We start from the raw sequence: 24,887 nt of genomic DNA, 5'->3' as shown, positions 1-24,887 counted from the left end.
GTAAAAGTCAGAATGTCCCAACACCACTGAGGACCTGCACAAACTGTCTATCATCCATGTTTTGGACATGACAAATCCCTAATGTGCCAGAGAAACAATGGCTGGAGGATGGTAGAATGAACAGAACCCTAGAAACCTTCCTTGCCAGGGACCAAAAGAGAAGCAAAAGGTCAAATGAAGGCAACCCTTCCTAGCTGCTGGAAGGCTAGAAGATAAACTACAAGTAACAAGAAGTGGGTGGGTGGGAAATAATCAAAAGAAGTCTTTGTTTTTCCAAAGAGTCATCTGGGGATCCTATACTGAAATACACAGAGAGGATCATTCCCCAAACCCAAATAAAAATCACTCATATCCTGTCACACAGCCCGTCCTACAAAAGGGTCAAAAATTCCTGCTTTGTCTGAATAGCTGTTTTGTAACTGCATTCCTTTGATAGTTAAATTCAGAACTGGGAGAATTCAGGAGCTTCACAATAAGGAGGAAGTTTAAGCCCTACTTCCAACTAATTAATAAGCCACTTCATCTTACAGCTCTCTTGGCCACTATTCTGGTAAGAAACAAGGGTAATGTAAGTAACATAAACCACTGAAGTGACTTCTGTGGGCAATCAGCATAAATTCAGAAAAGCCAATAATCTTCTGAAGTACATCAATATGGAGTAATGGTGGGAATCATTATGGGCTGATTTTTAAAACACAGGCAGTAATACCACTACCAAACTTAACAAACCCATTTTGAGCAATAACAAGATCTAGAAAGGTGAAAAGCCACCCCTCTGCCCGGTAACCACAGGTTATTTATTCACACTGGTGAGATGGCATCCTAATTACTACTCACCTTCGAGGTGATCTTGGCTGAACCCAGCTGTTCCTACTCCCCTGCCTCTCACCTCATCAGGCTTATAATTGGCAGCTGATGACCTGCAAGAAAATTCAGGCTTAGAGACTAGAAAATTCCCCACAGATCATGGCTTTGCTTGGAGCAGCTGGGCTACCTCTGTAGTATTCCTGTGCCAAAGAGCTCATCAAGCTGTAGCACAGGGTTATATGACTTTGCCTCTACCTTCTTTTACTAAACCGATATCCTAAAATGCGTACAGTTAGACATACAGGTGCACGCTCCTCACACTGACCTGCAGTTTCAAAGGGATGTGGGAATGAAAGGCAACAGGCCAGTAACTGGGTTAGCAAGAACTTAAAAAGTAAATAAATAAATTTAAATGAATTTGTTTGCTTGACTCTGCAGAACAGCCACCCACGAAGCCAGTAACAAGGAGCACACAGGTTCCTATTGTAACTACCCACCTTCCAGCTATCCCCTCAAATAAATCGGCTTTGTAACTCACAGGGCGTACAAGCATAACCACAAGGCACCAGCAAAGGGCTTCACCAGCGTGCACCCCAAGGCTGAGGAGAAGCATGGCTGCACTCTCCATGGCCCCGCTGAACGCCTCACCCAGCCTCTCACCACACACCCTCAGCCCACAGGAGCCTGCAGCTCCCACAGGCACCAAACCCCACGCTGCTCGAGGGCGGCAGGCGGGCATCCGCCTCACCCTCACCTCACACCTCACACCTCACCCCTCACACTCACCTCACACTCCAACACGGCCTGCAGACAAAGAGCTCCTCCCGCACCGTGCCGCTCGGCTCGGCCCCAGAGCAAGGTCTGACCCCTCAACACAACCCCGCCACAGGTGTGAGAATCTGCCCCTCTACAAGATGGCGCCCACAGCCAGGCGGGAAGAAGCGCACGAGGACGTTTTGCCCTTAATAAAAATGGCGGCTGAAAGAGGCGGAGAACCTCGCCTCGAGCCGGCATTCCCCCCCCTCTCCTCCAATCAGCGGCCGCCAACTCTCCCGTGGAGGCCGCGGAGCTACCAATGGGAGCAGGCAGCGTGGAAGCCGGGCAGGGAGCGGGCCAATGGGGCGGTAGTGGCGGGCAGAGCCGGCGCGGGGGCGACGGTGCCGGTGCCGGTACGGCGGGCGCAGTGCGCGCGGGCTGCCGAGTGAGGCGGGATGCGGGCGGCCCACGGGCTCTGGGCGGCGCTGGCCCTGCCCCTGCTCCTGTTGCCGGCCGGCAGCCGGGCCCTGCGCGACGGGGAGTGCGAGGGTGAGTGCGGCCGGCCCGGAGGGGGGGCGGGCCCGGCGCTGCCTGGCTCGGCTGGTGGCCCCTGGGCCCTGTGAGGTGAGGCCGCTCCTTACTGATGCTTCCCGCAGCCCGGTTCGCCCGCTGGAGCGACGGGCCGGGAAGCGGAGCAGCCCCGCTGCGGGCCTCAGCGCTGGGCTCCGGCCATACCGCGCCCCGCCGACGGAGGGCAGAGGCAGCCCTGCGCCGCCGGGGCCGGGCCGGGCCGTGGGGGCGGTTCCTCCCGGGACAAGAAAAGTCTCCAAAGAGTGCCCGAGCGCCGGCGGGCCGCCCGGCAGCGCTGCTCCGGGTGCCGGGGAGCTGGCCCGGGGCGGGGCCCGAGTGTCCCGCGGGATGGGGCCGGGAGCTCCGCGTCGGGAAGTTGCCGGTCTGTGATCAAGGAGGGTGGCGGCAGCGCAGAGCTCCCGCGGGAAGGGGAAGCGCTGACCCCTGGAGACCACCGGGTCGTCTCCTTGTCGGGGGGGGATATCGGCGCCTCGGCTTTGGCGGCGCGGGGCATCTCCCCGCCAGCCTCTCGAGCCGGGAAACAGCGATCGGAGCGCTCGAGCTACGGGGCAGCGAGTGCGGTCACTCACCGGCTCTCAATTGCTCACCACAGCATTACGTTTACCTTGGCGTTGCCCCTGGCTGCTGGAGCACTGGGCGTCCTCCCTTGAATGTGTAACGCCAGCAGCGGTGCTCAGCCCATCTCCATCGAACTGGGCTTTACCTGCCACCTGGATACAAAAGCCTCTGGGGTGGAAGCTGTTGAGCTGCGCAGCAAATTAAACTGCTCTTGCTTGGTGGAACAGGAGAGATTTCCCAGGGGAAGCAAGAAAAACACCTGAGATGGGGCTGCTGGTTGGGATCTTGTGGTACTAACACTCATCCCTCCCTCCTTTTTGTAGGGAGAGAAACAGTAAGACGGAGGGGGAGGGAACATAGAAATCAAACTTTCGGCTGCTATCCCGGCACTAGGTTGGACACGGGTTTCTACTGTCCTGTAGCCATCGGTACCGCTGCCTGCAGCATCTTTATTCTTTCCAAAGGTTTTCACTTCCAAACAGCGCACAGTGGACATCAGTGTGTGTCTGTGACTGGGGACAGACCGATGTGAGGTAAACGATGATGGTGTATGCAAAACAGTATTTTCCTAAATGGCCCAGCTTATAGTTACTTCTAGATTCAATATAATGACTGTTAAGTTTCTACTTAGTCTCATGATGAGCGTACTGGATTTCCTGTAGCTGCCCAACTCCCGTGCCACAGCGTGTGTTCAGAGTTGAATGCAGGTTGCTAATGACAATGATATCTGCCAGTCCTTTCCTGGTGGGGTAAACGAGTCACATAAAAGACATAACTTGTGCCTTTCCCTTAGAGGTAGGCCGGCGCCTGGCACTTCTTTCTGGATGTGGTGAGACCCCACAGACCCCTCTGCAGGAACTGGGGCCATGGAGTTCTCAGTCCAGGTGATGCCAATGTTCGCAGGCGAGTGTGCGAGCAGCAGAAAGCGAAATCTGGCACTCAATGAACTCGCAGTGTCCCTCAGTCACCCCATCACACGGATCCTGTGTGTTGTGGTTACCATAGGCATCTGCCCTCCTCCCTGCTGCACACAGTGCTGTGCTCAGTCTGGAAGTGTGCAGAGTGACGGCGGCCAAAGAGAAGTATGATGACTGCGTTGCAGGTGCCCTCCCCACAGGCAGGAGCTTGGATCTGTCCTCTCAACTGCTGGTGTGCTTGTGGGAGTTCTGTTATCTTTAAGACTTTTCCTTGTTCCAGTCTGAAACCAATTCAGAAGCTTGTGGGACTTAAGAGAAGAAATACATCAAGTGGACAAAGTGTGTGATCACATAATTTGTTTTTCTTTTGGAAATAACTTAAGAACTGACCCAACTTGATAACCAGTGACACTGTATTGCTAAAAACAGCACACGTGGAGTCTTAACGAGATTATGTAGAGGGAGTTGGTTTTCAGTCACAACTGGTTTTGAAGCCCAAAGCAGCGGCAGTAAGAGAGAATTAAGTTTCTACTCCTTTGTCTTGTATCCCTCAGCAGGATCCTGCTGCTCAGTCAGGACAGCATGCAGACACCGGACACTTCCATGGATCTGGTTTCTCAGATGGTTGGAACCCCACCAAAAATACCAGGACACACTGTTGATTCTCATATGCTTTGAAAGACTTACTGACATACATGTGAAGTCACTGACTGCTAATGCAGCTTCTAGAAGTTCTGTTCTCCAAATCCCTTATTCTGTTTCCCTGCGAGTGCCCTCTAAGAGCTGCCGTGAGGTTAATGCAGTGGTGGGTAACTTCATCCATCTTCCCTTCCAGTGTGCGTTGTGTTCCTGGGAAGGTTCTACCAGAGTCTAAAGGACAACGACGTTGAATTCACACCTGCCAGTATTGAGAAGGAGCTCTTAAAATCCTGCAAAGAAGCAAAAGGCAAAGAGAATCGCCTGGTGAGTAGTACAGTTCAATGACACTTGCATTGTGAGGGAGTAAGTTGTAGAATACTTGGCAAACGCAGGGAAACTGGCGCTTCTGCGTTTGTATGATTTGGTTTACCAGCTCTTCCTAGTTCTGTGGGACAATTGGTCCTGTATTTTTTATATAAGAGAGTACTTGAGGTGTTCAACCTTTTCACCTTAAGCCCACTGCCCCAACTCCAAAGCCCCCAATCTGAACAGACAACTGGCTGACCTTCTTCCTCCACGTTACTGAAGTGCTGGGGATTACAAAGTTTTTGTTTGCTGTAGGGCTTGCTTGTGCCTTAAACTGTATTTGGGGTGCTATATATGCTGTTAAAATACTTATGTTCTTTGGCTGTTTACCTGAAAACTAAATAAAGGAAACCTCAAATTGTCCTAACTAAAGAGAGAGGGCAGTCTGCAAATGAAGAGTCCCAGGGAAGAGGCCCTGAGCTCTCCTCAGAAGAAAACTTCAGAGAGACACCATCAGAGAGGAGCACTTCAAAAAGTCTTCCTCCTTGAGCAAAGAAAACTACTCGGAATCCAACTCCATTTTTTAAAGAGCTGAGAAACAAGATGACCGGCCTGCCCAGCTTTAACTGCAGTGTGTTGGGAAGAGCCTGCTCAGCACCCTGGACTCAGTGTTAGGCTTCCTTTTCCCTGTCTTTAACAGTCCCTTGGAAAGGTTTGGTAACAGTAAAACCAAGCGAGAAGATGGGCCAAAAACTCCTTTTAGAAGCATCTTTCTGTGCATGCCTACCTCATTCTTTTCTCCCTTCTAGTGCTATTATATCGGGGCCACAAGTGATGCAGCCACCAAAATCATTAACGAGGTATCAAAGCCCATGAGTCATCACATCCCCGTGGAAAAGATCTGCGAGAAGCTAAAGAAGAAAGACAGTCAGATCTGTGAACTAAAATACGGTGAGTGGCCAACACAAGAGGAAATGCCTGTGCTTTTCTGGGGTGTGGATCATTTGGGGTACAACAGCACCCTGAAGCTGCTCATTCCTAAATTCCGTAGCAAGATCACTACCCTGAGTAATTGCACAACGTGGGTTGCCCGCCATGAGCACCCTAGAGGTTTTTATGGAGATGCTCGGGTAAGGTTTTTGCTACTAACCCTTTTTAGCTCCTGTAGAGCCTCTGATCTGCCTTGGGCTGAGTAACTCTTAGGCCTATCTGCACTACTGTGCCCAGGCCACAATTTGGAGTATCCTATCTTGGAGGGCATGTGCAGTAAGACTTGTCCTGGGGCTGAGGTTTGAGCTCTGTAACCCCAGGTTGTGGCAATGGGTCGATAAACACCTCTTCCTCACCTCCGGTGTCTGCTCAGAGTATGTAGCACTCTGTTTCTTAGCACCTTCCTTGACCTCTCATGTTCCTGTGTGCTCCAGTGTGTTCCTCCTGAAAAGACTAATATGAAGAAGTCTGGGAAATGCCTCCTTCTGGCTGCTTTTCTGTACCTCTGTCCTTCTGTTCCCTGGAGACACCCCTTGGATTGTGGGTCTTTACACTTCTCTTTTCTCTTACTAATGTCCTGTTGCTTCCTAACAAGCTTTTTGTTGTCATCGTTTGCCTTTCCTCTGAAATCACTCTGCTACCTTCTATTTGTCTTTTAAGAGAGAACTGAAATACTGCTGCTCAGATAATAAAGGGGCTTTCAGGGTTGTTGTGGAACTCCTACATCTAAGCTGCACCCCAACTTCCTGGCTTCTAACAATGACTTTTAGTGTTTAAAACCATCCTCTGCTGTCAGAAGCCTAACTCGGCGGTGCCTTCTGCCCCCTCTCCTCCCGTACCGCGCTCCGCAGCAGCCGCGGGGCTCCTCTCCTCGCCGTGCCCGCACACGAACGGCCCCCCGCTGAGCGCGGCTCTGCTCTCCCCGCAGACAAGCAGATCGACCTGAGCACCGCGGACCTGCGCAAGCTGCGCGTCAAGGAGCTGCGACGCATCCTGGAGGACTGGGGCGAGGCGTGCAAGGGCTGCGCCGAGAAGTCCGACTTCATCCGCAGGATCCACGAACTGATGCCCAAGTACGCGCCAAGGGCCGCGGGCGCCCGCGCGGACCTCTGAGGCGGCGCGCGCTGTACCACGGGGCTCTCATTAAAGTACCACGGTCTTTACCGGGCGGACGCGTGTGCTGTGATTGCGGGATAACTGCCCGCGTACATCCCTACATCCGTACATCCATCCGTACATCCATCCATCCGTACATCCATCCATCCATCCATCATCCACGCATCCATCCATCATCCATGCATCCACCCGTACATCCATCCGCGCACCCGCTCCCGTTATCCCCGTTATTCCTGCCGCCGGGATGCGGCGCTGCCCGCCCGCGCGCGCGCACCCACCCCACACGGCAGGGGGCGGGGCTTGGCTGCGCGCGCCCCGCCGCCGCCCTCGGCGATTGGCCCACCGGCCCGCAGGCGGGAGGCGCTCTTGCGTCACGTCGCCGGACCGCGCCATTCGCGCCCCTGACGCCGCCATGCGGCGGGACGCGGGGCGATGACGTAGAGCCCGCGCGGCGCGGCGGCCGGAGCCGCCTTCGTTCCCTTTTGTCCAAGATGGCGGCGGCCGCCGGAGGCGTCTCCTGAGCCGCGGGCCCCGGCGCCATGAAGCGGGGCAGCGAACGGGACTCCAGCCCGCAGGGGGCCGGGGGAGGCCGCGCCGCCGCCGCTAAGCGGCCCCGCGAGCGCGAACGCGAGAGCAGCAGCCGGCGCGGCCCGCACCGGAGCTCGGGCGCCTCCCGCAGCAGCCGGGACAAGTCCACGCCCGGCGGCGGCAGCGGCGGAGGCACCACAACCACCAGCGGCGGCGGTAGCAGCGGCGGAGGCGGCTCCAGCTCCCGCAGCCACCGCGGCGATGAGCGCGCCGGCGGCGGCAGCGGCGACTCCAACCACCGCCCGGCGGGGAGCGGCTCGGCCTCGGGCGCCCGCGGCGGCAGCAGCCAGGCCGCCCCCTCGTCCTCCTCTTCCTCCTCCTCCTCGTCCCGCGCGCTCGGCGTGCCCAAGGCCAAGGCCCTGCCCGGCGCCGTGGTGGCCCCCTCGCTGCTGCTGGCCGGGCCGCCGCCGGGCGCCGCGCCCTCGCTGCTGCTGGCGCCGCTGGGGGGCTCGGCGGGCCTGGCCGGGGAGCCGCCCGGCTCCTGTGAGTACAAGACGCTGCTGGTGAGCGGGCTGAGCGCGGCCCTGCCCGACCAGCTGCTGGAGGACGGCCTGTTCCGCCTCTTCCAGCGCTTCGCGGGGGGGGGCGCCGGGGACATCAGTGTCAAACTCTCCCACACGCCCGAGCTCGGCCGTGTCGCCTACGTCAACTTCCGACACCCCGGGGACGCCCGCGACGCCCGGCGGCACGCCCGGGCCCGGCAGCTGCTCCTCTACGATCGGCCCCTCAAGGTGGAGCCGGTGTACCTGCGCGGGGGTCGGAGGAGCCGCACGCCGCCCCCCGCGCCCTCCCCGGAGCCGCTGGGGTACCTGCCGCCCATCCACAGCACCTACCAGTACAAGCAGAGATCGCTCTCTCCTGTCACCAGCCCCTTACTGCGGGAGCCGCGGCCCAGGCACGCTCACGCCGCAGCCGCCGCCTTCGCCTTGGAAGCAGCTGCCATCGGGCTCTCCCGGGAGCGGGAGAGGGCCCTGGATTACTATGGGCTGTACGACGAGCGCGGACGCCCTTACAGTTACCCCATCGTGGCTGAGGAAGACCTGATGCCGGAGGATGACCAGAGAGCCACTCGCAACCTCTTCATTGGCAACCTGGACCACAATGTCTCGGAGGTGGAGCTGAGACGTGCCTTTGAGAAGTACGGCATCATTGAAGAAGTGGTGATCAAGCGCCCTGCCCGGGGCCAAGGTGGGGCTTATGCTTTCCTCAAGTTCCAAAACTTGGACATGGCACATCGGGCCAAAGTCGCCATGTCGGGCCGCGTTGTCGGCAGGAACCCTATCAAAATTGGCTACGGGAAAGCCAACCCTACTACCAGGCTGTGGGTGGGTGGTCTTGGTCCAAGTACTTCCCTGGCTGCCCTGGCCAGGGAGTTCGACCGCTTCGGCAGCATCAGGACTATTGACTACGTGAAAGGAGACAGCTTCGCTTATATCCAGTACGAAAGCTTGGATGCTGCCCAGGCTGCGTGTGCCCAGATGAGGGGTTTCCCTTTGGGTGGCCCGGAGAGGAGACTCCGTGTGGATTTTGCCAAAGCCGAAGAGACGAGATACCCACAGCAGTACCAGCCTGCACCGCTCCCCGTGCACTACGAACTGCTGGCTGACGGGTACAGCAGACACAGAAGCCTAGAGCAAGACTTGAGGGTGCGAGATAGGACTCCTCCACATCTCCTGTACTCGGACAGAGACAGGAGCTTTGCAGAGGCAGACTGGGCCAGCCCTGCCAAAAACGCTGAACGCAGAAACAACTTGGAAAGCTACAGCCGGTCGGTGCGTAGCCGGAGCGGAGAGCGCTGGGGCAGCGACAGCGATCGCGGCGTGCCCAAACCATGGGAAGAGAGGCGGAAACGCCGGAGCCTTTCCAGTGACCGCGGGAGGACTACTCACTCGCCTTACGAGGACAGAAGCAGGACAAAGGCCAGTGGGCCAGCTTTAGACCGCAGCCCAGACAGGGCTCGCAAGGAGAATCACACTACAGAATCCGGAGCTGAGAAAGAGCAGGGTAACTCCCTTCAGAACAATCGTCACGCGACTGAGGAGAAACCCTATCGTGAGCCATCCGATGCTCCCCAGCCTAAAAAAAGGGACAGCGAGCGCAATCATCGAACGGGTGAATCGGAATCAAAAACTCATGAGGAGCCAAAATCTGAGACCAAAAAGCTAAAGAATTTATCGGAATACGCTCAGACACTGCAACTTGCTTGGAATGGGCTTCTTGTGCTAAAAAACAGCTGCTTCCCCACCTCTATGCACATCCTGGAGGGAGACCTCGGCGTCATCAATGGGCTCCTTAAAGACCATGCGTCTGGCGGGAAGTTAACGCAGCTCAAAATCGCTCAGAGACTTCGGCTTGACCAGCCCAAGCTGGATGAAGTCACTCGCCGTATCAAACAAGGCAGCCCCAACGGCTATGCTGTGCTCCTGGCCACCCAGTCCGCCCCGGGCGGGGCAGAGGCCGAGGGGACCTTCCCTGTTGTAGAGCCTGGCTTGCAGCGACGGCTTCTCAGGAATCTGGTCTCCTACTTGAAACAGAAGCAGGCTGCTGGGGTTATCAGCCTGCCCGTGGGAGGGGCGAAGGGCAGAGACAGCACAGGCATGCTTTACGCGTTCCCTCCTTGTGAATTCTCTCAGCAGTACCTCCAGTCAGCACTAAGGACATTGGGAAAGTTAGAAGAAGAACATATGGTGATAGTTATAGTCAAAGACACTGCCTAGCCCACACTGTCTTTTCGAATTCCATGTTTTCTTTGTGTGTCACAAAACCCAGTTGTTTTTAAGGCAGATCATTTTGGGGGAGGCTCAAAACACCTCAGCCAAAGTGGTAAGATTTTTAGTTCCTAATTAATTTTAATCCCATTTAAATAGAGCCCATTTTATTCGTTTTTAATATGTGACACTGTCCGCTGTTGTTCTGTATTTTTATTTTTTAACTGTATGAAAAGTTGTCAGTAAAGCCTTGTTCACTGATGGATTTCTAAACTTGTGCGCTATCCTAGTTTTTGTGGCCTGGAAAGGGCTGGCTCCCTGTGCTGTCAGGGGCTGGAAGGGGATGGTCCCAACCCAGTTCAGTTTCTCAGGCCCTAGCCTTCTGCCTCTCCTTATCTCCTTATTCATGTCCTGCAAGGTGGGTGGGGACGGGCGGTTCTTTGTGCTGTATGAGAGGTTGATGCTAGACCTCGCCTTTTTTTGGTCCCAATAGCTTTTTATTTCATCAGTTTGAGGCTGGATGCGTTCCTGTTGGCTCTCAGGTTGAGGATAGAAGCCTCCCAGGAAGCCAGCTCCCAAGGAAGCAAATCATGATCAAGAAATGGGGTTTATACACAATAAAACAATTACAATTAATACTTGGTACAAGGTTTGCCACTAAGGAGTCAACTTTGTATTCAGCTCTGTGAGGTTTGAGAGCACTTGATACACGTCTCAGTCAGAAGTTCTTGGGTAAAACAAAAGTGAGGGTTGGCATTCCCAGTTTTAGAAAAGGAAAAGGAAAAAGAAGCAGGAGAAACTAAAAAAGTCATTTAAGGGGGAACCCTCTTGGGCCTGTATTAGTTGTAGAGAAGCAAATAAAGGGCACAAGGGTTTTGGCAGACTGTAGGTGTCTCTTGCATAGTTGATCGTGTTGCACTCTCTGAACTCCTTTATCGAAAGAGAAACAGCAAAGGGGGGTTGGCTGTTAAAGTTGAAGCTTGTTTGCAGGCTTACAGAAAAAAACACCCATCTGGCTGGCTGACAACGTGTTCTGTTCCCGCAAGTACCTTGTGCCTGTAGGAAACAAGCTCACAGGCTGGACTGTAGGATGGGGTGGTCGTCACCTTCCCTGTGTGTGCTGTAAGTCAGGGGTTCAGGAGAGCAGCCGGGACAGCTCTGTGTGCTCACTAGCAGGAGGATACATAAGTAGTTCAGATGTGAGCTACAGTACATGCTGTTCGGTTCGGGGATACTGTTATTTTTTAAAATGATGCCTGTAGATTTTAGGAAGATTCTGGAAAATCGTGTGGGATTAAAAACATAAAGTTTCTTTAAACGTGCAGGTGGGTGGTTTGGTGGTAAGCAAGTGAACCAAATCCTGGGAGAAGCAGAGTCTGACTTGCACCAGTCTCTGTGACCAACCAGACTCGCTTCCTGACAGGTGCCAAAGGTCCTTTTAAGCCTGTACTCTCAGATATAATTGGTGTCAGATGCTTTGCAGCAGGGAGCATAACTCACTCTAAGGTTGCTTTTTTTCTTTCTTTCTTAATCCTGCAATGTCACAGTAGGGACATCATCGGCTGATGATGTTTGAGCAGTTGCTTAATTGAATGATGTCTTGATAGCAACAAGTAAGGGGTGGCTTGTTGGGGTTTGTTTCTTTTTTCTCCTTTTAAACTTTTAATACTGTGATTATATTAAAAGTAAATCTGACGAGTTAGTGTGAGGGGGCCAGGATTTCACTTGATGATGCATCTTCTGTACCCCAGGAAACATAAATTTATCTGTAAGGGCCCCAGTACAGCTACAACGTGAGGGGGTGTCCCATGGTGAGAGGTGAGCTGGCTCCTCTGCTGAGAGCTGCTGAGTTGTGCTGTAGGAGCAGAGGAGCAACCCTGCTGCTCCCACAGCCAAGTCATGCCTCACTGCACTGGGCAGTGCAGAGGCAGCTCCATGTGGCTGCACAGTGCAGGGTAACTGGCCTGCCCCTGGTTTTACACGGTTACAGGGACGCTGACTTTTAACCTTGTGACCGAGTCCCCGATGCTGTTGTAAATGTAGACAGTGCCAAACATCAACAATTGTAACCGTTGAGTACTGCCTGAAACCAAGTGCTATTAAATACCCCTTATGGCCAGAGTCATAGAGTGATTAGAGCTTTTTGTCAGAGCATCCTATGTGTTGGAGGTGTCCGATCAGTCTGTGGCAGAGTGCATGGTGCTGCCCTGGCTGGCTTCTCAGTGGCAGCTCCAGAGGCTGTGGAGTGGCTTTGTGTGTGTGTGTGTTATGGTGAGTGAATGTGAGGAATCGGAAGGGGGAAAAAAAAAATCAATACATGATAAAAGCTGCAACTGCTTGATGGCAAAAAGCCAGGGAACCACCAGAAATCCCCACCTCCTGCTTTCCTTTGGAGACGAGCAAATGATAATGGAAAGGGGTTTTAGAACACAAACGTTGTCACGCTTTGGGTTGGATAGGATTTTTTCATGCTGGTATTTCTGTACCCAGCAAAGTGCCTGACGCGTGTGAGCATGTGTGCATGAATGGGGGACCAGCCAATCTCCCTTCTACAAACAAATTAGCAGGCCTAAGTGAGGAATCAGAGAGTTTAAGGAAAAAAAAAGGGGACAGAAGCAGCATAAGCCCTCTAACCTGATGACCTGAGGCTTCCCAGCTTCACTGCATGCAGGTGAGCCACAGCCGTGTTGGAACCCACTGTGCTGAGGCTATGGCCCCTGTTCCTGCAGTCCTGGATATGATCCTGGCCCCTCAGACATGAATCCTGGCTGGTTCCAAGAGAAACAGGCCTGAAAAAAGGTAAGATCATTACAGTAAATGCAATGATTTACTTGCATCTCTGTCTTACAGCTTGCAAGACTTGGCCCTTAAACTGAGATGGGATGCAGTACCAGGGAGAAGATAGCTAGTGGCAAGGGGGTGGGAGAAACACCACAGCCTAGCTGCGAGGCCCAAGACAATGATGATGGAAGATGGTGAGTGTAACAGTGCTGAAGGGGTATCTTTCAGCTCACCTGGTACAGCAGTGGCTGTAAGGTAACTGCACCAGTGTAATGGCCTCTGTCTCTCTGAGGGTAATCTGAAACTCAAGGTGGGACCAGAGTGTGAGGTGATGGATGTGGTGGTCTGGTAAGTGTTCAGATTTGAGTTACCCCTCTTTTTTCTTTTCCAACACCCATTCAGCAAGTACTCTGTCTTACAAAGCCTCTTTTTAACACCAGCTACCATCTGTCTTTACTGTAACAGGAACATTGACAAAAGGGCTAGACCCTGGCAGTCCCTGTGCCCAGCATGTGCTGATGAGCTGACCATACCCTGGTGATTACCCTTAGCTATCAGGCAGGTTAACCAGCCCTGAGGTTTCCACCCTGCTCTCCTATCCATGGCCTATATGAGATTTTATCTGAACCACTGCACTGCAAGCGTATGCATGCAACCTCCCAGTGTGCTGGCGCAATGGGCACACAGCTTGGACTCGAGTGTGCAGTGCACTAAATGGGCCAAGCAGTTACTCATGGTCCCCCCATCTCAAGTAGTTGGAGAAACAAACCAACCAACCAACCCCTGCTAGTCCTTAACTGGGAATCCTCATTTTGCACCCAGCCTGCTGCAGTCACCCTATTCCTCCAGCACATCTTGAACCATGCCCCTCAAGAACAAAGGCAGTAGCACAGGGTGCAGGCAACCCCCCCCAGTTGCATCCCTACAGCAGCTCTGCAGTAAGCAAGCAGAGGGGCCCAGAGTCTCCCCAGGCCAGGCAGAGGGACTGCGCTGGCAGTGTTGGGTGGGTGACCTGTGGGCTAAGGCCATTCAATGAGGTAGGTGTGGGAGGGGAGGGACAGCAGATGTACTCACAGTGGCCTGGGTTCAAGTCAAACTTCTGAATAGGAGCTCTGTGCTGGTTGTTTTGGTTCTGTCTCACAAAACCAGTTAGTAAATTCCTCTGAGATAGCCTGGCCCAAAACAGCAAGAGATGGAGCTGCTGACAGCTGTGGTGTCACACCAGAAGACGCAGACATCCGGGACAGCATCTCCTTCTGGTGGTAGCAGTAGCTCAGTATGTTTTTTCTTTCTCTCCTTTTCAGCAGCACATTTTCTCAGGTGAAGTTGCACAAGGAGGGTTATGATAAGGCAGAGACTGGCTTCTACAGCTGTTGGGTGCCCTATCTGATTTCCAATCCCATCATTTAATCAGAATGCCGCTCCAATTGCTGGTCTTAAATGCTGCAGCAATCACAACTTGTTTGTCTTTATCAACTCTGGAGGGTACAATTATCCATTATAAGCTGCAGCAGAAACTTTCCTTTTTAATTATTAACAAGCAGCCCTGGGTCAGTGCATTAAGTAGATGCCATGCTGGAGAGAAGAAAAGCCATCCCTTCTCTTGGTTAAAAAGAAAATCCTTTCTCTTCAAGCAGTGAAACCTTGAGCCTTAGTTGAGATGAGCACAGGTCTTGGTGGAGCAACTGCCGTAGTGTGAAGGAGCAGGCAGGCTCCAGCTCCCTCTTCTGTCTCAAACTATTCTGCAAGTGGCCAAAACAAAGAGTAAAAAGCTGAGTGGATGTTACCTAACACCTGGGAATAAGCAGCACATTTCTGGCCCTGTCCAAGCAAGCAACAAGCACGCTCACCTTCCGGCTCTGACTCACAGAACCAAGCTGTGTAGCTGTGTGCTCTACAGGGAAATTGAACACTCAACTGCTATTGTTCTTCCTCCCCTTCTAAGGGCAGGGCCTCTTTGGCACGTTCAAACAGGAGCACTGACCCTGCCTTCTGCCGCTACAGCCACACTGCAAACGCCAAACCACAGAGACGAGGAGGCCCAGCGCTGCTCCTGCCTTCCGACGCACCGTGGCAAGGCTCCCTGGGCTTCCGGTAACTCAGCCACAGGGTGGATCTTCTGGTCCATCCAACCAGATCACAGCCCGACATCAGCAGCGCCTTCCAGCTCCCACATTGCGCAGCGCGGGTGTGCACGGAGAATTCCAGGCTGTCGGGCAAACCAAGCAGTCAGGTTTGAAGCCAGAGGCACTGGGAAGCGTCTCATGAAGCTCTGGACGTCCCCAAGGACTAGAGCCTGCACTCCCACAGATCTCAGCCCATGTTTCCTTTGCCTTTCCTTATTACAGCCAGGCCAGCACCTACGGCTAGAGTGGCTCCCTGGCTGAGCAACTCTGTGCAGAGCATGAATAGGAGGCAGAGGAACGCATGGCTGCAACTCACAGCCAAAAACAGAGACAGGATTTGTATTTAATTTTTTAATAAATACACTTTACATTAAAGAAAAAGGCTTCAATTTGCATTTTCCACACAGAGGGCAAGGAAACAAACAAACAAACAAAAAAACCAAAACATTAAAAAACTTGAACCATAAAGGGCAGAGGGGAGAAAGAGGGCTCCAACGTCAATCCCAGATCTCCTTGTCTTCAGGAATACCAGACTCTGACTAGGCCAACACAGGATTTCAGCCTCTCATTACAAGAGTTTCAAACAGCCTGTACCTTCAGTCACCAAATGCCCACAGGGCTCTTCCCTGGAGGACAAAAGCACCTGGAAAGCCACTGACCCACTAGCAGGGGTTAACTCCTGTTGCTTCTTTCTTTTAAAAATAAAATCATATTTAAAAGAAAAATATCCTCACTCCTCACCAATATCAGAACCCAGGATGCTTGGATTTCACTGGGTTGCATAAAAATGCCTCTTCTTTTAATTTTAAACAATTTTTCTCCCCCGAACCTACCCCATGGTAACAAGGTATTACAGGAATACAAAGTTCATCCCCTCTTTACTAGAACACCTGCCTTTTATTTTTTTTTCCTTTTTTTTTGTTTTATATAAAACTATTTCTGTTCTTTAGGAAAGAACTTTATACAAAGAAAATATATTGCGAAATATCTTCAGAAGTTTCCTTGAAGAGGAGAATCATCTCAGCCTAAAATAAAAAATAAAAAAAAAACAAAAAAAAAAAAGGCAGAGAAAAGAGGCCTAACTCCAGATTTCTTTATTGTAGAGCCTCAGACTCAGCCCCAAGCCTCAAACTGACTCAAACCAACACAGCGGATGGGCTGGAGTTCCTCAGGTTGTCCCAGACGAAGGGTTGGGGTGCTCAGGATTGGTTTCCCATTTGGTCTCTGGTTGCCTGCTGGGAAGGGAGCGTCTCCTCCCGCCAACACCCCGCCTGCAGTCGCTCCTCACTCATTCAGAGACAGGATAATGTCGTCCTCCAAGTCGGAGTTATCTGAGCTGTCGGCTGCAAGGAAGACATGCAGGTTATGTTTGGTTTGTGGAGGAACACAGCTGTCAGGGCTGCCAAGCAAGGCAAATCATTCAGAGTTACAAGAGATGGCCACCACCTGCTTGAGACCAGCAGCTCCCAGCAATGACGCAGGCAGCTAGCACCATTAGTGCATTTCAAATCAATCAAAAGCAGTTAGCAAATCTGCACCAGAGCTTCCTTTCCCTGCTTGAAACAGAGGGTCAAGAGGAGAGCAGCTTTAGCAAGTGCAGTCTGTATTAGCTGGCAGGCGTTTTACCCCACGACAAGATGGGGGAGAAAGATAACCAGCAGTAAGTTACCTGCACGTGAGCTGCCTCTACAACTTACTGTGCACATCTAAGTGCAACAGCTCTTCATGCTGGGGGCTGGACAGATCTGGCAGCCATTCCTCACAGCTGTTATCTGAAAGCAAGCTTGACAGTTCCACCAACCCAATGTGGTGAAATATGGCTTCTGTATAATGTGCATGGGGCTAATTCATTCCACAGCAAGTTAGACCTAGGCTTCCTCAGGACAAGGTTCTTACTGGTGTGTCACTCCCCTGTGCACAGCACAGAGGGGAAACAATCCATACATCCACAATTAGAAGCTTCCTCTAGCAACCCAAAGATTTCTGTAATTAATTTAACTACTCAGCACTCATTAAAGGTGACCTGAAAATTGTAGTTTTCCTGATTTTCTTCACCATGGTACAGAATGAAGGCATGGAAGGCTTTGCCAGAAGCAGTAACACACACACAATTGCTTTTTTATCTTAAGACATAAGATTTCTCCTCCCTCAGTTGTGCAAGAGGGAAGTGGTAGCAGCTCTGGCAGCAAGAGGTCTCCTGCCTTACCTTAGAGGTGATGTTGGCTCTTTTTCTTATGTGATTTCATTGGATGCTGCAGTTAACTAGTGTTAAAAATAGTAAAAAACAAAACAAAACCACAAAAAAGACACCAAGACTTCCTCTTAGCCATCCCAGTTACACTGGATCTCTAACATTCCTGTCAAGGTAAGCAAAGCCTTCTGGAAGTTTCACCCTTTCTCAGGTGCTTTCCTTAGGAAAAGAACCACAGACAAGCAGCAGAGGGCACAAACCCTTTCCCAAAGCCTCCTCTCTGAAGATCAGCAATGAATGCTCCAGTCACACCACCCTTCATACTAAGCCTAAGCTGGATGGCCAAGTGCTCCTAGAACAGCTACAGTAATGTAAGGGTAGTTGGAAAGCATCAGCAAGTGCTGCAGCAACTACACTTATCCAGTAAGAGGGAAAGAAGAACAAGCAAGATAATCCAGAAACTCTGGAGAAGAAAAGAAACTGCTGTGGGTTTTATTTTTAAACACCAAAGGAGACCTTTGAAAAGGGATCTCCTAATTCTTTATTCTCCAGTTCACCACACAGCCTTCCAGTTTTGAGCTCAGGGTAAACCTGGCTGCAGTTAAATGCTGGGCAGAAGCTTAAAGACCTGCCTGGAAATAGCCATTTTTGATAACAGAAGAAGAAAGAAGAGTCAGCCATGCTGCTGGTGAGAATTCCATGTATTTTTTCCATCCTGTGTCACACCCCACCTGTCCAGGAACAGTATCTGCACACTGTCTAAACTGCTATGGACAAAACAGATCTAGCCACCCCAAGGAGGTGGCAAAGGAGGAGGAAGATAAATTTATACTTAAAAGGTTCTCCATGGATGATTCCTGAAAAGGAAATAAAACCTCTTCTAAAGCACAAAGGACCAAAGCAGTTTCAATTGTTTTTTGAATTATTTTGTTTTGAAGCATGCCCACTGTATGTGGTGGAGGTTCATCCAAAACACAGCACTGGTCTGCAGTAGAAGCACTCTAATTTTACCACCGTGCCTCAGGTCTGTACTGGGCAACAGTGTCAGTGCCCTTACAACTTTTCATTCTGGAACACAGCGTAAGCAAAGAAGAGGGAAATTTTAATTGCTTTTGCTGGGTGAGAAACAAAAGCAAGCCAGATGAAGTTGAAGTCACAGAGAAGCAGTCACAGAACCCCACTCACCAAACCCTGTGCAAGGACCACACATCAGCTTGGCAGAGCTGCGCTCCCTGCTTTAAGTTCCCAACGATGCTGCTAAGCAACCTAACAGCCACAGAATCATTTGGCTGCAGCTCCACTGCGATACCAGATCAAAGTTCTACCTCTAAACATTGTACAGATGTGACCATTTCATAATATACAGTGCTCTGCAGAGCACACTTGAAATACCCAAGTGTCAAGTAGCACCTAGTTTTGTTTCAGGCCATTTCATTAACTATTCCTGTACTTATATTTCATTCTGCCCCTTGGACAGTTCCAGTTCCAGCACTCTGGGTGCTCTCTTAATAACTTCTGGCCCTGCACCCCATGAGGAAACAGAAGTGAAGTTGTGTCAAAACCGTCCTGACAGCTACTGGGACAGGCAGAAGTTATCCACGGTCCCAAAGCGTTGAACTGCAATATGCTATTAATGAATTTGAGCTATGTAAATGCCCTATAAAGCCCTGCATTGTATGCCTACTACCTTCAAGAGAACAACAAACTTACCCCACACAATAACTCTGGCAACTATATGTGGCCACATCCTTAAAAATGACTGTGCTACATGTGAACAGAGAAGACGTGGATAAGTCTGCCAGCCACATCAGTGCCAAAACAGAGTCCTGGCATGCTTAATCCTCCAGCACACAGGCAGGGAAGATTGATTCCACCACAGCCCTCACATTTATCTCCTACCACTGCAGGACTTCACATTCCTTGCACTCTGTAATTACTCATCCTTACCCACCTTCTAACTTAAGATAACTATGTTAATCCCCATTTTACAGCTTGGAAATTAAAAATAACTTGGCTGTGCATACTAAAAACTTGTGCTGCAAAAAAAGGGAAGAGAATCTGGTGTCACAAATCCCAAGCCTGACGCTATCCTACTCACCTTCTTGTTCTTGTGAAGCCTTTTTACAAATGTAATTGTTACATACAAAGTTCAGTGCTTTCTTTCTCATACATATACAGAAGTACACACGCACTGTTAACTTTTCAAATCTGTGGAATGCCAGAAAAAGAACAATTTAAATGTTCTCCCAAAAGTTATGTTAGCTTCAGAAGAATCTAAAAAAGGAAGTGAAGTCAGAAATGCCACGTTTGTTTTGCACTTTAAGCAATTACAGAAGAGAAAGAATAGCACCAAGAACCAAAAATGCTTTTCTGTCCTTACAAGTACAAATAAGGCAAAGAAGACAGGTGAGGTAACAGATCAACCAGTATCTTGTTGAAGGGTGAGACAGACAAGCAACCAGACAAGGCTCCTTCACACAGACCTTCTTGGCTTGCCAAGCTCTCACATATGCACCTGGGAGCACTTGAAGAAAGGAGGCACCTTCCTTTCCAGAACTTTCAGTTGTTCTCTCAGATAGTAGCTGTTTTTACTGACAGATTACTCACCTGAGAGACCACAGGTGAACAAGGCCACAATGTTAGTGCCTTTCATACCAGCAAGAGGGAAAGTCAAGCTAAGTCATTTCAGGGAAGACTTAGGTAGAGAACAAGTCACCTGTGGTCACCAAGCTAGGCACACACTTACTATCTCCAAGAATCAGCTCGACTTCCTCATCAGCATCAGAATCTTCATCTTCACCCTCATCTCCCTCTTCCAGGAGGTTGGCAAGCTCCTCATCATCAGAGGGAGAAAAGTCATTTTCTCCATCCTCACCAGCATTCTCATTGTTCTCATCCTCCTCCAGCTCAGCCTCTAGCAGCTGGTCCGTATCTAGTTCATCAAGGTCATCTGTATCATCATCATCTTCATCATCATCTTCTTCCTCTTGCTCTTCTTCCTCCTATAGACACAGCAAAAATAGTCCATTGCAGACATTAAAACAAATGTAAAATGGAGTAAGAATAATTGAAGAAAGCATACCTGTTGTTTCACTTCTCCCCATATCCAGACATCACACATTATAAACACCACACATTATAAACATTTCCTCTCCACAACTACAGAACATGACACATGCTACCATCATTTGCAGGCCAGCAAAGCCTTATCTGCAAAATGCTGGGGCAGCACAGGTACCATTGGCTCAAGGTCCTCTCCCATATTGGCCATCAACATGTGCCACCACAATGCACTTCTGAGGAGAACATGCAGTAAGACCTGTTAATCCATGGCTTTGTTACTACTCCTATACAAACTGCTTTAGTTTCAGCTGGACCAAAACCTCTTATTTTGCATTAAACAGCATGCATGTTCAGTCTCTCAGCCATTCCTGATTTAGATGTAAGATGTAGAGTAAGATACTATTAGCTTAACCCAATCCCTGAATCACTCATATGACAGAACTGTTTAAAGCAGCTCAGGAGTCTCATCTTTGGCATTTACCTGTGGATCAAAATCTTTCTCTGTCAAACCACAAGAATTTGCATTCAATAAAGCAACTGAATTCCTCATTGTACAGATCAAATCCAGAAATCTGTATCTAGCAGATAATACTGAGTGGGAAGAAGCTGTTACAGTCCTTTTGTTCTTCCAGACAAACCAGAGGCCAAGAAGGGCCATCATGAGCCAAGCTCTAAGAAGTCTCCAAGACTCAAAGAAAGGGTTCAGTATACCTGCATCTCTCCTCAGAGTCACACCCTCTTTCTCTAACAGAATGTTCTTGTGTGGCAGGAAGGCAGCTCAAGTCATTCAGTCTTAATTGTCCTTTTGTTTCAGGAAAGATCACGTTTTGCCAAATTATAAAGCAGTTAAGACAGATATTTAACAACCCACTTCAAGGATTAGTTTGGTGCTCAAGCTCACCACACTCGCACTGTGCTGTTCAGACCACTGTATTTTCAGATCTAAAAGGACAGAGGAAAAATACCTCCCTGTCATCTCCCCAGTCTGCTTTTTCTTCAGTCAGCGCTATAAAAAAAATCCACCACACCCACCCAAATCCAACATCTGTCACAGGCAAAAGGAACAAGGAATGGCAAAAAGCCTGGGCAACTTTTATTGTTTCTTCGCTTGTAAAAAGCAGTCAAGTCTCCGCCAGTGACCAGAAGTGCTGTGCTATTTAAATGGAGCATGAAAGCTTTGCTTTAGTACATAGAATTTTCTTTCTGAATAAGCATATATTAAGTATAAAATTAAAACAACCTGTGTTACAGCCTATGCCTATTGTAGGCAATTACAAACTCCAAGTCAGTGAGTCCTCAGATAAGTGGACAGTGCTTTTTGAATTGTATACACACTGGGAAAGGAAATACCTTACTTGCAGTTCAGTTTTAAACTGCAGTGCCATACCATATTGAGTATAATTTTCCACGGAATATGTTGAATCAAGTATGAAAGCTTTTGCCTTACATTTACTTTTGTTCTGTGCAATATCTGCAGAGAGAACAGTGTCTTCAGCTTTAGTCAGGATTGAAAACTGATTAAAAACTTTTCCTTTTTCAGTATCTAAACTCTGAGACTGGAAAGGAAGAGGTCAATTTGCTTTAAAAGCTTGGAAAAATTAAGCCAAGTTTTTCAGTGTCTGGAAACAGAGACACAATTGTAGACAGGAGGAAAAAAGTGTATTGTCTAAAAGATTCATTTAGAGTCCATGTTGCTGAAAACTAAAGGATTCTGAAATGACTTAGGTACCCTCTGCTTCCACAACTGTGGACTTTCTGAAAGCATTTTTTTCCTAAATATCTAGCTCACAATGACTTAAAATGTCAAACACTACTGAATTTGATTATGTTTCACATTTACTGTATTTATTGGAAACTGAAAAACTGTTTTGTCAACGTTTTCATTCAAGCTTAGGGCGAGGAATATGTAGCAACATCATCCTTCAAATACAGGATGAAGTGAAATATAGTTCTAAAAAGCTAAAGATTTCTTCCATCTGAAAGAATAAGAGTCAAATTAAATAAAGGGTGCATCATTCAGCCGCAAATCAACTTGGAAGGATAATATCAACCAGTGAGGAAACAGTCCTTTGTGAAAATACAAATAGCAACAGAAGAGTAGGGAACTGAAATGTTTCCACCTTTCCACTTTAAATTACTTTACCCGAAGTAGGTGATTAGAATCAGGCCACACTCATTTAACCAACCTAAGAACAGTAAGACAAGATCTTAATTATATCTGTCCTTGGTAAACCAGAAAATAGTGTGAAACCCACACTACAAGAAGTCCTGTGTGACAGAGGGAGCACAACACACACACAAGTGCACGTTTTCACCACGCTGAATGAGTGACATAGAGCACAGTTCAAGAGGAGTCATCTTAACTAGTGAGAAGCCTGTACCTCATCTCCCTTTAAAGAACAAAACTTAGAAAGTGATGCTTCTGCTAACAGGCAAGTTAATTCTGCATTAGCTTCTGAACTATCTCCAAGCACAAACCTCTGCAGGCACACAGCATTACTCCAGTTTAGAAATACAAGGCTTGCATGCATGTGGTGAGATCTCTCTTGAGAAAGAACACTGAGCTTCTGCACCCAAAGCCAATCTGTGGGAAATACAGCTGAGAAAGGTGTGAGGAAATAGCAAGTGGAGTCTGACACCATCATATGTAAGCGATACCCAGACTGTTAATGGGTATTTAGGATGTATGCTCACCAAATACCACAAATGTCTCACATAGGGATCCATATACAGATAAAAAATGGCATGCCTTCCCCAATGACACATGCAAGCACAGCAATAACAACAGTGAAACAAATCCTTGTGCAATGTCACAAGGGAAGATAGGCAGAACAATTATTCCAAACCATATCTGGGTCTGTGAAGGACCCTGCAAAAGCAAGCTCCTACCTACCCATCAGCAGTTCCCAAGAGCTTTGAGTGCTGGTAGAAAGAACACATGTGCTGGTAGAAAGAACCACTAACATGGACATCTATGCAAAATAAGCTTGTACCTGTGCTTATCTTCCTCATTAAACTGATACACAAGAATCCATGGACCAGCACACTCCATACAACTTAAACAATACCAAGGAATTCTTTTAGCTATCACTAACTTCTTTAAATGCCAAAAGATGTTCTTCTATTTGGGCTGCTCTCTGTAAAAGCTGCTTAGATCAGAACTTCATGTTGTCTTCCGAGGAATCAGAGGAGGAATGTGAGAATATTCTTTTACCTCTCCAACAGAAGCCACTTCACAGCTGCCAGTTATCTTATCTTTGCAGAAGGTACAAGCGTAGTATTACAGAATCACAAACTGACCATCTCATAACCTGTTCTCTGTAAAACACTTTACCTCACTATCAGAACTCACAACTCACTGCCTGATATTCTTAGGTGCCTACTCTACACCCAGGGGCACTATTATTACAGTAGAGCTAGACCAAAACCCTACCTTCCTATTTAATTCATTACAAACAATCCCAGCCTGAAGAAAAAAGAGGAAATCCAGTTCTCCCTTTTAAATAGAGTAGGCAACACTCACAGGGAGAAGACAAGAGCTCAGTTTTTGCATGAAGGATGTCACATTGCTACCCATTTTAGTTACACTGTGATTCAGGTATATTAATTGTTTGTAGATACCTAAATTTAGGATTAACTTAAGGAAGCTTTAACTTGATAGATAACAAGAGTAGAACAGTATGCAGTGCCCACTGAGCACCATACTAGTGTTACTTGTCTTCATCTCCAGCATACACAGATGTCAGTGTGGAACAGCTGCAACACAGATGGCAATATAGTATCAGCATACCTGGATGGCCAACTCTTTCTGCTCTTCAAAAACACAGCACTGAGGTTATAAAGGAATTCTGATCTAGGAAACATCCACCCTGTTTCATACACAAAATGGCCTGGTGGCCCCACTTCTCTACATAAATACACAGGTGTTGACTTCACCCCAGTTAAAGAAAAAAGGCTGAAAAATAAAGTAATGAACAAAGACAAAGCTGGAAATTTAAGTGAACAAGAGAACAAAACAAAACAGCAAAGAGGCTGCAACTTTAGTGCAGAATAGCTATCCACAGATCTAAGCAGGATGTCAGTACAGAGACAGGCCCCAGTTCAACTTACAAATTGCTTGACTCAACTGAAGAGTTAGCATCATAGAAGAGTTACGGTTGGAAAGGACCTTAAGATTATCCAGTTCCAACCCCCCTGCCATGGGCAGGGACACCTCACACTAAACCATCTCACCCAAGGCTTCGTCCAACCTGGCCTTGAACACTGCCAGGGATGGAGCATTCACAACCTCCCTGGGCAACCCATTCCAGTGCCTCACCACCCTAACAGGAAAGAATTTCCTCCTTATATCCAATCTAAACTTCCCCTGTTTAAGTTTTAACCCGTTACCCCTTGTCCTATCACTACAGTCCCTAATGAAGAGTCCCTCCCCAGCATCCCTATAGGCCCCCTTCACACACTGGAAGGCTGCTATGAGGTCTCCACGCAGCCTTCTCTTCTCCAGGCTGAACAGCCCCAACTTTCTCAGCCTGTCTTCATACGGGAGGTGCTCCAGCCCCTGATCATCCTCGTGGCCTCCTCTGGACTTGTTCCAACAGTTCCATGTCCTTTTTATGTTGAGGACACCAGAACTGCACACAATGCTCCAGGTGAGGTCTCACAAGAGCAGAGTAGAGGGGCAGGATCACCTCCTTCGACCTGCTGGTCACGCTCCTTTTGATGCAGCCCAGGATACAGTTGGCTTTCTGGG

General features: G+C 49.3%; 3 protein-coding genes across 5 annotated transcripts in view; 2 read left to right on the top strand and 1 right to left on the bottom strand.

The window, feature by feature from the left end:
• Positions 1-1,924: 1,924 nt before the first annotated feature.
• On the top strand, positions 1,925-6,732 carry MANF (mesencephalic astrocyte derived neurotrophic factor). Its single transcript, XM_062610185.1, has 4 exons — positions 1,925-2,112; positions 4,465-4,592; positions 5,384-5,525; positions 6,493-6,732. Exons 1-4 carry the CDS (start codon positions 2,019-2,021, stop codon positions 6,675-6,677), a joined length of 549 nt encoding a protein of 182 aa, XP_062466169.1. The 5' UTR covers positions 1,925-2,018; the 3' UTR covers positions 6,678-6,732.
• A 348-nt stretch (positions 6,733-7,080) lies between these two features.
• On the top strand, positions 7,081-10,249 carry RBM15B (RNA binding motif protein 15B). Its single transcript, XM_062610183.1, has one exon. It carries the CDS (start codon positions 7,220-7,222, stop codon positions 9,983-9,985), a length of 2,766 nt encoding a protein of 921 aa, XP_062466167.1. The 5' UTR covers positions 7,081-7,219; the 3' UTR covers positions 9,986-10,249.
• A 4,963-nt stretch (positions 10,250-15,212) lies between these two features.
• The window catches only part of DCAF1 (DDB1 and CUL4 associated factor 1), a 56,018-nt gene continuing 46,343 nt past the window's right edge, over positions 15,213-24,887 (bottom strand). The window contains exons 23-25 of one of the 3 annotated variants that reach the window (XM_062610182.1): positions 19,821-20,076; positions 17,090-17,145; positions 15,213-16,226 (exon numbers count right to left, since the gene is read on the bottom strand). In XM_062610182.1, the coding sequence (XP_062466166.1) occupies positions 17,126-17,145; positions 19,821-20,076 (276 nt within the window). In that variant the 3' untranslated portion in view covers positions 15,213-16,226; positions 17,090-17,125. Of the gene's footprint in view, positions 16,227-17,089; positions 17,146-19,820; positions 20,077-24,887 lie in introns of those variants that run through there. The other 2 variants (XM_062610181.1, XR_009963121.1) reach the window with 2 other exon arrangements.

Source organism: Pezoporus occidentalis, unplaced genomic scaffold (genome assembly GCF_034315485.1).
Source record: "Pezoporus occidentalis ecotype Australia unplaced genomic scaffold, CSIRO_AGI_Poc_V1 ctg145, whole genome shotgun sequence".
NCBI lineage: Eukaryota > Metazoa > Chordata > Aves > Psittaciformes > Psittacidae > Pezoporus > Pezoporus occidentalis.
This window is presented reverse-complemented; position numbering and strand designations above follow the sequence as displayed.